This window comes from Nannobrachium achirus, assembly GCF_963921795.1.
Source record: "Nannobrachium achirus genome assembly, chromosome: 16".
NCBI lineage: Eukaryota > Metazoa > Chordata > Actinopteri > Myctophiformes > Myctophidae > Nannobrachium > Nannobrachium achirus.
This window is the reverse complement of record NC_137823.1, coordinates 8,093,827-8,105,294: the sequence shown is the minus strand read 5'-3', so window position 1 is coordinate 8,105,294 and position 11,468 is coordinate 8,093,827. Positions and strand designations below refer to the sequence as shown.

General features: G+C 44.9%; 1 protein-coding gene across 1 annotated transcript in view; it reads right to left on the bottom strand.

Moving 5' to 3' along the window:
- Positions 1–11,468, bottom strand: part of fam184ab (family with sequence similarity 184 member Ab) — a gene marked incomplete at both ends in the record, with an annotated part of 114,093 nt that overhangs the window by 61,436 nt on the left and 41,189 nt on the right. The window contains 3 exon segments of the mRNA XM_080744307.1: positions 5,483–5,605; positions 7,008–7,193; positions 11,158–11,339. Coding sequence (XP_080600433.1) covers positions 5,483–5,605; positions 7,008–7,193; positions 11,158–11,339 — 491 coding nt within the window.

Below are 11,468 nucleotides of genomic sequence, written 5' to 3'. Positions count from 1 at the left end.
CATATCTAGCTAGCAATTGCATTACGTGGCTTGGCAATCAATCTGTTTGGTTGACTCTGGGTGACATGCTGTGGCATGTTTCCAAGTTGCTAATGCTTTTGTCGCGAGCTTTCGGCAGCATTTGCAGACACGAGTACTCTCCTCTCCGTCTCTCTTCACCGTTTATGTGACAATGTGTGTGCATTTGGCTTCAGTTTGTGTGTATGTTTTAAGACCAAGGCCGTCTCTGATTGGCTTAGCCTGAAGTTTTAACCTAGGTCAACCAATCAGCGCCCCTCTTCAGCACATCATGTTAGTGTGCGAGGCCAGTCACGTCTTTCACTCAGTCATGACTGTGAGAGGTACGACAGACACTCTGACAGACAGCAGACAGGGAGTGAGAGAGGCTCCGCTGCCGCACTCAGTCTCTCCGCGGCAGGGAGAAACAGCCCATTTGGACCACAGAAAGTAACAAGTAACTAGCCCTTTTACACCACAGTAACTAGAACGGCGTTACTGAATGGGAAAGGTAACGAGTTACGTTATTAGTTACCGATAAAAGTATTGTTATTCCCAACACTGATGGGCATATACTGATGACATCAGAGATCTCCATATATGGGCATAAAAAGGGACAATGATTGACCGATACAGAGATCTCATATATGGGCATAAAACCATGGCTACTCAGGTAAATATATGGGCCTGCTGTTGACTCTAATGGTGAGCCAATCAGATAGGGGGAAAGGATGACATCACAATTTGGATCTGAGATGTAGTGGAGTAGAAGTACAAGTATTGGAAATTAGAAATATTCAAGTAAAGTACATGTGCCTCCAAATTGTACTTAAGTAAATGCACTTAGTTACTTTACACCGCAGCTGAAGGGTTACATCAAAGAATAATAGTCTGCTGTCCTGGAACTCCATTTATGGACATGGGTGAGTCGTGGTGACATCACTGTGAGGTCATCAGAGTATAGAGTATGAAGAGTGATGTCACAGTGACATCACAATGATGAGTATAAAGAGAGTCAGCCAGAGTCCAGAGTCTCAGCGTTGTCGACTCAACCAACCAACAAACACAGCTTAAGGTCCCAAAGCCATTCTTCAGGACATCCAACTTCTATCTGCTAGAAATGGCGTCTGAAGAGCAGCTACGTTGTGCCATCTGTCAGGATGTGTTCACTGATCCAATCACCACTCCATGTGCACACAACTTCTGCAGAAGCTGCATCACACGGTACTGGGACACTAGTTATGTGTGTCGGTGTCCACTGTGCAAGGAAACCTTCAATAAGAGACCACGATCCTCTGTTAATAAAGTCCTCTCTGAGATGGCCGATCAGTTCAGGGAGACACAGCAGAGAGCTGCTGGGCCAGATGAAGTCTCCTGTGGCTTCTGTTCTCCCTTCGTCAAGCTGAAGGCTGTGAAGTCCTGCCTGGTCTGTCAGATCTCCTACTGTGAGACTCACCTGGAGCCTCATCAGAGACTCACAGCATTGAAACCACACCAGCTGATCGACCCTGTGAAGAACCTGGAAAACATGTGTCCCAGACATGAGCGACCTCTGGAGCTGTTCTGTAAGACTGACCACATGTGTGTCTGTCAGTTCTGCACCGAGTCAGACCACAGGTCCCATCACACTGTATCTCTGGAAGAGGAATGTGAAGGAATGAAGGCTGAGCTCAGAAAGACAGAGGCTGAAGTCCAGCAGATGATCCAGGAGAGACAGGTGAAGATTCAGGAGGTCAAACACTCAGTAGAGCTCAGCCAGAAAGACTCAGACAGAGAGATAGCAGACAAGATAGCAGACAGTGTGCAGATCTTCACTGCTCTGCCTGTGAGGACAACTGTGGCTCAGCTGGTGAAGACTCTCTATCAGGAGATGGAGAAGCTTTATGATGCTGAGCTGAGGAGGATCCAGAAATATGCAGTGGATGTGACTCTGGACCCTGATACAGCTCATCCCCAGCTCATCCTGTCTGAGGATGGAAAACAAGTGAGTCATGGAGACATATGGAAGGATGTCCCTGACAACAAAGAGAGATTCTCTTATTGTGTCAGTGTCTTAGGAAAACAAAGCTTCTCCTCAGGAAGGTTTTACTGTGAGGTTCTGGTTAAAGGGAATACTAGGTGGACTGTAGGAGTGGCCAGAGAGTCCATCAACAGGAAGGGACAGATCACACTGATCCCCAACAATGATTTCTGGACTATAGCGTTGAGTAATAGAAATGAGTACTTGGCTGCTGCTCACCCTCCTGTCCTCGTCCATGTAAGAGAGAAGCTCCAGAAAGTGGGAGTGTTTGTGGATTATGAGGAGGGTCTGGTCTCCTTTTATGATGTGGAGGCCAGAGTTCATCTCTACTCTTTCACTGGCTGCTCCTTCACTAAGAAACTCTATCCAATCTTTAGTCCTGGACTTCATGATGGTGGTAGAAACTCTGCTCCTCTGATCATCTCTCCTGTCATTCCTTCCATTCTGGAGGTCAAACACTCAGTAGAGCTCAGGCAGAACGACACAGACAAAGAGATAACAGATGCATGTGTGCAGGTCTTCGCTGCTCTGAGGAGCTGTGTTGAAAAGCAGAAAACAACAGAGAAACAGGCTGAAGGCTTCATCAAAGATCTGCAAAAGGAAATCACTCAGTTAGAGAAGAGAAGCTCTGAGGTGAAGCAGCTCTCACACACTGAAGACCACCTCCACCTCCTCCAGAACTTCACATCCATCAACACCCCTCCACCCACCAAGGACTGGACAAAGGTCCATGTCCATCAGTCTCCATATGTGAGGACAGCTGTGGCTCAGCTGGAGAAGACACTCAGTCAGCTGGAGAAGACACTCAGTCTCAGTCAGCTGGAGAAGACACTCATTCAAGTGATAGAGAAGATGTGGCATGTTGAGCTGAGGAACATCCAGCAATAGCAGTGGATGTGACTCTGGACCCTGATACAGCACACCCCTGGCTCATCCTGTCTGAGGATGGAAAACAAGTGAAAAATTAGATTCTCTACAGGTGCCTGTGTCTTAGGAAAACAAAGCTTCTCCTCAGGAAGGTTTTACTATGAGGTTCAGGTTAAAGGGACGTCTGAGTGGGATATAGGAGTGGCCAGAGAGTCCATCTACAGGAAGGGACAAATCCTACTGAGCCCCAACAATGGTTACTGGACTATATGGTTGAGGAATGGAAATGAGTACAAGGCTAATGCTGACCCTTCTGTCCTCCTCCCTGTAAGAAAGAATGTCCAGAAAGTGGGATTATCTGGTCTCCTTTTATGATGAAGGCCAGAGTTCATCTTGCACTGGCTGCTCCTTCACTGAGAAACTCTACCCATACTCCAGTCTTAATGCTGGTGGTACAATCTCTGCTCCCCTGATCATCTCTCCTTAATAAGACTTGATGTTTCACTTTAAACAATATCGTTTTCAATGCTAAACGCGGTTGAACTCAAACACACACAAGAGGAGGAAGAGGAGATGAAGGAGACCACAGCCGCCAAAGCTCTGCTGAAGAAAACCAACATTCTGATTCTGTGTGGCGTTTGCATGTTCTCCCCGTGTCTCACAAAAAAGAATTGTAAACTATACTGCCTCCCCCTGGCCAGCCGGGGCGCCTGATGGAATGGGAAGGAACTGGTTGGAATAACGTGTTCCTTCCACGCGCTACGTCTAACCAGGGAAACTCCCCCGTCAGGTGAAAAGAGGCTTCCTTCTATGCATGAGGTCAGTCCGTTGCTCTCCCCAGGTTGGCAGAGGGAGTGTAGCACCCAGGATTACATTAGATAATTGGCACGGGGTGAAAAATGGGTTACAAAACTCGTGAGATAAAAATGTTGTAAATGAAAACTATAATAAAAAAATGAAACGATAACTGACTGAAACTGTATTGTGTGTTGACTAAAACGAACTGAAATCATAGACAAAATGTCCTTAGTTTTACTTTTAATACATTTTTTAAAATGGGTATCTTTAGCTGAGGATTTATTACTTCCTCTGACCTTTTTGAATCCAAATAATCCAAAGCAATAACCAAAAAAAAAAAAAAAAAAAAAAAATGTCTCTACAACTAACCAGTAAGATGCCTAAGGGCGAAAAGCGACCTCTCCTTAAAGGGTGAGGTTGCACCATCTGTCTTGGCCATATGAATTATGTTAGTGTGGTTCTCCTAACAGGGCATCATCTGGGATACAATCCCTTTTATGCCCATATATGGAGATCCATAACAGAATCGCTTTTATGCCCACATATGGAGATCCCTGCTCTGAGTATCTGACATCACTGTGATGTCACCTGTTTATTGCCCATATATGGAGATCACTGCTCTGATTGTATTAAACAAAGTTAAACTTACCAACATTGTGGCTGTACTGAAAGCTTGAATTATCCTCTTTCTATCTGCATTTTTTTAGCACGTCCAAACTCCAATGCTCCATGCTTCTCAATGTTTTGCCACTCAGTCTAGATTAGGGGGGCGGGTCCCAGTGGACGTGCATGCCTTCTATAACAAAAAACTAGCAAAGAGAGATGTCCAAAAATCCCAACCTATGCTAACCGTGTCTGCCACAGCCCTCCAGAAAAGATTTCCAGAAGTAAAAGTAAACATACTCGTTATGCAGTTTCACGTTTTCAAATCGATAAAAAACGATTGAAAATCTACAAGCGCATTTTCAAAATGTCTGAAATGTATATAGGGCTGAAGTGGTTAATGTAGGTTTTGTAATAATAATAAGTCCCTCCCTGACATTTTAGTCCAGATTTTATTTGTTGACAAAATTGTCTAAAAAATATTTAGTCATTGTAGCGTAGTTTTAGTTTTTAGCCCGCAGACACGCCGACGTAGGTTTCCCTAATTGTGGGCTCGCCTGAAAGGCGAGAACACTATGTTATATTTGTGCCGCAGACAGTACAAAGGCAGGGCCCTTAGCCAATGAGGTGCAATTGGTGGACATCTGGGAGTGGTGTTAGCTGGAGTATTGGTTGAGCTTCACATGTCATTTATATAGTGAGTTCCGCCGCATATACCTGCCGCAGACAGTACCTTTGTACAGGGAGTGGGAGTGGTGTTAGCTAGAGTATTGGTTGAGATTCACATGACAGTTAGCATGTTGCAGAATATAGTCATGTTGGCATGTTGGACTAGTCCTGGGGAAACTTTATTGTGGGCTCACCTGAAAGGCGAGAATTATCCACATTTATATAGTGAGTTCCGTCGCAGACAGTACAAAGGCAGGGCCCTTAGCCAATGAGGTGCAATTGAGGTGTGGGAAATCTGGGAGTGGTGTTAGCACAGTCTGGGAGTGGCACAGTTAGCACGCTGCAGAATATAGTCACGAGCGAGCCCACACTGTTTCGTAGGAACAGTATTTCTAGTTTATAGATAGATGTAGTGGGGGTCCCTGCTTCATCTGTCAATCTATACAATATGTGGTGGGGGTCCCTGCTTCATCTCTCTCTCATCTATACAACATGTGGTGGTGAGCTCTGAGGTCATCATTATCCTACCTCCTCATTGGCTGCGGTGAGTTTGGAGGTCAGCTCGTCCCGCAGTTCGTCCAACTGCTGCCTGAGTTGCGTCTTCTCTTCCTCCAATGAGAGGCGCTCCTGCTCAAAGTGCTTCTGCAGCTCCTGTAGGGAGCCAATCAAAACACACCATGATCAGTTCAAACATCTGCGGGGGACAATCAAAACGAACCACCGGTTTATTATTTATCTCCTCTAAGCGCCCAGGCCCACCACCATTGTGGCTAATCCGGCCCTGCTGCGTCAATGCATGCGCGATGACGTCACTTGGTCACATGAGCGCAGACAGGATGTTATTGTGTAACTTACTGTAAGGGCTAGTGTTGATCATAGCTGTTCATTGCCGATCAAAATTTGGACATTTTGCCGCACACGGCCACAGTTTTAGCCATAAAACAAACATCAGAGATAAAGGGCGTTAAAGATGGGGAAATGCATTGGAGTATACGGAGAAAAACGGCCGCGCGATGCTCTCAGCGTCGACTCGAAGCGACTAGCGGCTAATGGGCTACATCCAGGCGTAGCCCCGACCAAACGGTGAGATATAAAGTTATACTGTAAATACAGTAAACGCGTCCAACGCGCCGTGGGCCTCCAGCGACATCAAAGAAATTGTCGCGTAGACACCTCGTGGGCGTCCGATGTGTTAAGGCATGGAACACATTATTGACCATTATGTCTTTACAAAATTTGTAAAAAAAAAAAAAAAAGCATGAATAATACATTAAAAAAAACATATCAGATATACAAGCTCACAGTGCGCAAAGTCTTTGAATATTGTTTATCCCGATTATATATTCAAAGAAAAAAAAACATTTTTCCAAAAAAAAAAAAATAGCAGATGAGCTTGTAGATCTGTTGTTTTTCAATAGCTAAAGTATGAAATAATTCCACGTCTTAATGAGTTGAACGCGGAGATACAAGATTTCTGAGGCCGTGTACAAACGAAGACCTTCCACTGAGACAAACAGGGAAAGAAACCTGTGGGAAAAAAGCTTGGGTAAAACACTCCTTTATTGAAAGAATAGTAAACATTAAAATACGGACTGACACATCCCCAACAGTAAAATACGGACTGACACACCCCCAACAGTAAAATACGGACTGACACACCCCCAACAGTAAAATACGGACTGACACATCCCCAACAGTTTGCGAACAGGTAGAGAACAGTTGCGGCAATGCGGTGAGCACCTAGTTTATTGCATTTGTGCATGTTTGGAGCAGCTAGCTAGACGGACCAAACGGCCTCACCGACCGTCCTCCCCCTCTCCCCGTTATAACTCTTGTAGAGGGCACGTCCTCCCCCTTTCCCTGTTATAACTCTTGTAGAGAGAAAACATCTTCACAATAAAAGTTCTACAAGGGTTATATTAATTTATGGCTAAGGTGGTTCAGTGTGTGTGTGTGTGTGTGTGTGTGTGTGTGTGTGTGTGTGTGTGTGTGTGTGTGTGGTGTGTGTGTGCGTGTGTGTGTGTGTGTGTGTGTGTGTTGCGGTACCACTCACGGCCAGCAGGTGGCTCTTGTCCCTCTCGGCGTTGTTCATGGCGTTCTCCAGGCTGACGCGGTGCTTCTTGTTCAGCTCGTCCATGGCTCGGATCTGGCCGTCCCTCAGCAGCGTCGCTTGGTCCTCGTAGCGCGACGCCACGGCCAGCACCTCGCGCTCGTACGACGCCTTGTCCTCCCGCAGAGTCTGCAACCAGGGGCGTCACAAGGGGGGGAAAAGTGGGACTGTGTTACTAGGGCCCAAAGTGGAGGGGCCATAATTATGTCATACTTTAGCTATTGAAAAATAGCAGATATACAAGCTCGCAGCGCGGCACTCGATGCCGCATTGTGAGCTTGTAAATCTGCTATTTTTCAATAGCTAAAGTATAAAATCCAATAGCTGAAGTATAATATTTTTAAAAAGTCGTGAAAATGTGTGCAAATCTTTGAATCCATGTATTTTCTTTTCTTTTAATTTTTTTAATTTTTTTAAGGGAACATTTGTAACTAAAATGTTGCTTCTTGGGGGTCCCTGGAAATAAATATTTTGAGATGGGGGCCAGATACATATCATTTTGGGGGTCCTTCACATGAAAAAGTTTGGGCACCACTGACATAGAAACAAAGGTCTTTCAAAAAACCTTAGAAGGATTTGAGGCACTGTTGTAACTAAGTACATTTACTAAAAAAAATTATATATTATATATATATATATATGTATACACACATCAACATGACATCATCATCAAACATGGCCAAAGATCCATGATGGAACATTACACCTCGCTGTTTATTTGCTTTTGTGTTATTTATTTATTTTTTAGATTATTTTAATCTGATCCATTTTTGGGGTGTACAGCGGGTGTATTTCTTTTTCATTTTTCAGTTACTGTTGTTTTTCTCTCTTTTTTTGGGGTCTCGCTGTTTGTTTCAGTGGTTTTGTGTCGTCATGGCTGCCAGTTCCCACCTGAGGTCGCGTGGGAGTTCAGACTGCTCCAGACCGTACTGAATAACAGCCAGCTTACATAATGTCTTCAGACTAGGACTCAAGTCTAAGATAACCAGTCCATCTGATCCGTCTGCTCCAAAGAGGATGACACGATCTCTCATCATGCAACAGCATTGATCTTCCATGCTTAATGGGCCTTTCCCCTTGGGCTTCACCTTCTTCCAGGAGAAGGTCTCTGGACTGAATTTCCACAGATCATTGAGAGAGTTCTTACCATCAAATATGTACAGCTCTCCATTGTAGGCAAAGGCTGAATGACTCCTGCTTCCTTCTGGAAGAAGCTGTGCTGAATGTGTTTTCATCCAGCAGTTGGTCTCTGTGTCAAACACTCTGATAGCGTTGTAGTAGCGGTACCACCCCCACTGGTACCCTTCACCCCTAAATACAAACATCTTTTTCCCGATGATGGTGGCAGTGTGAGGGAATAAAGCATCTGCTGTAGTGTCTCTGGTGTTAATTAAAGACCAGACCATTGTGGTGGTGTCCAACTTGTAGATGTCATTAGTCCATCCAGTCAGATTGTTGTATCCTCCATGAATAATCATGACCTTCTCCAAGACACAGGCTGAGTGGCCGGACCTCCCCTCTGGAACGGTACCAGAAACCCTGGGCTTGAACCATGTGTGGGCGTCGACATCAAATGCATAAAGCACGTTGCAGTAACCTGGGTTAGTCCTCCCTCCCCAGATGTATACAATATCTCTGACCAGGTCAGCTGTGTGGCCCCAGCGCCTGGAGGGAAACTCATGGTGGCGCTCTCCTCCTGTTGGTGTCACCGGAGGCAACTCCCTCCAGACTAAAGACACTGTGTTGAAGACGAACACATCAATATGAGCGCTGTAGGTGTTTCCGTTTACTCCAAAGGAGTACAGCTTGTTTCCCACGGCAACAGCGGCATGATGACAGCCTCTGTTTGGTGCGTGGTTGAGATGAACGCTCCACTGCAACATTTCTCCCACCAGCAGCTACTGTGGATCAAAGTGGATTCTTCAGATCTTCTGGGACGTGATGCAGTTCTACTTTGGATCAAAGTTGATTCTTCAGATCTTCTGAGACGTGATGCAGTTCTACTGTGGATCAAAGTATATTCTTCAGATCTTCTGGGACGTGATGCAGCTCAAGTGCGCGTGCGACCGCTTATATGGGTTCAGAGACTCTGACATCATGGACAGTTTGGCCAATCAGTGATACCCAAGTCTTTTGTTCGCCCATATATGGGAAAGGTGATGACCATATTCGCAACCCCAGCCCAGGCAGGCTCTGGAAGCAGACAATCTCTTCAACAGTCTTACCTGACATCACTGCTATGATGTCATGATGACGACATCAGGGATCTCCATATACAGTGGGTCGCCCCCTCTCTGTCCCTATCAACGGCCCCCCAGCCACTCCCCCAGATTCAGTTTTGCCCAGGTGAATTCACCCTTTGTCAAGTCCTGCCCATTGTCCCGCCCCTCTTCACACCCATTGGTTGCTGTGTCTTGGTGGGACACTTGGTGGGACACTCCATCCACTACCATTTTAATTCAGTTGCTTCGTATTCTTTTTCTGTGTATTCAATTCTAATTTAAAACTTGGTTTCAGTGAAATGGAGCTGCTCAGTGCAGTATAGTGACTCTGCATGTTTTTAAATGTTTTTATTTCTCCAAAAATGATGTTTTAGCTAATTCTACATAAAGAAGGCGGAACCAGGGCGGGACAAGGCAGATAGAGCCTTGTGGTTGGTCAGTCAGGAACCAACCAGAAGGCTAACAAAGGGTGAATTGATAATTTGTTGTCGTTAAGCCATGTGCAGATCTTACTTAGTTCAGAGTTGAGTGTCTTTTCAACCTGCAAGTGGTCCTTGTCCGAGACTAGGAGAGCCGAGTCATCCGCGAACAGGAACAGGTTGCAGTCACAGGCAGATGCTATGTCGTTTACATCAGTGTTGATTTTGTCGACTAAAACTATGACGAAAAATGTTTGTCGACTGCATTTTTTTCACTGACGAAAACGAAATAAAAACGAAATAAAAGCTAAGCTGTGATGATTAAAACTAAGACTAAATATATTGACAATTTCGTCAACAAAATAAAAACTAGACTAAAACGTTAGGGAGGGACAAGAGGAGAAGAGAGTCATTTTATGTGTGGTTGCTCTCAGGTGTTGCGTGCTGAAAATAGCCGATCTACAAGCTTGTAGATCTGTATTTTCAGCACGCAACCAAGTGTAAAATCAGTCATTACGATGCCATCAAGGCCTGCCAAAATACATTTTAGTTTACTAAATCAACTGTAGATTTAGTCGCCTAAAATCTTATAATATTTAGTCGACTAAAATTAGACTAAAACCTTTCAGGTGATTAAATTATGACTAAAACTAAATTACATTTTATTCAAAAGACTACGACTAAAACGAAATAAAAAATTTGCTGTCAAAAACAACACTGGTTTACATATATTAGGAACAACAAGTGGACGTGCCTGTCCACTATCTAATTGCAATCTTATCACAGACATACCTTCTCCAATCACATGATGTGAATAGTGGAAGAAATATGTAACAAAAATAGGCTAATGTGTTCACTTCCGTCAGAAAGCGTGAACATTTGCACCTAGGGGTATCTGTGTGCGCCGAATTCAAAAATGTACGGTCCCAAGCACTTTTCCCATGGGATCTGGTGGCTCCAATTACCATACTAGGGAAAAAAGACCCCCCAAAAAATCTTCTTTAAATAGCATGTGAGGGGTCTATCTAGGGGGTTTTCATGATTCTGAATCCATTGCAAGCATTTGTTTTGCACGAAAAACATTCCTTGGGCAAGAAATGGACCGTACACAACTGTGAAAAGTGATGACTCATCACTAAACCATAGTTTTGTGGAGTCCATTTCTTGCCCAAGGAATGTTTTTGTGCAAAACAAATGCTTGGAATGGATTCAGAATCATGAAAACCCCCTAGATAGACCCCTCACATGCTACTTAAAGAAGATTTTTTTGGGGGTCTTTTTTCCCTAACCCTAACCCTATGGTAAGTGAATTAGAGAAAAGTGAATTTGAGAAAAGAGCTTGGGCGCGTCAATTTTTGAATTCAGCGCAAAAAAATACCCCTAGGTGCAAATTTTCACGCTTTCTGCCGGAAGTGAACACCTTTTTCACATATTTCTCCCACTAGAACGTACCTTCTCCAGGGACATGATGTGCTGCCTCTGCCTCTCGTCCAGAGCCTGGCTCTTGCTGGTCAGGGAGGCTCGCTCCTCCTCCAGACGGTGAACCTTGTCCTTGAGGCGGCTGCGCTCGCTGTCCAGGTCCCTGATGGCCGCTTCCTGGGTCATCTGGGTGGCCTGCAGGCTGCCGATCTGACCTGCAACGCACACGCACACGCACACGCACGCACACACACACACACACACACACACACATACACACACACACACACACACACACACTGGTCATCTGGGTGGCCTGCAGGCTAAAGACACTGTGTTGAAGA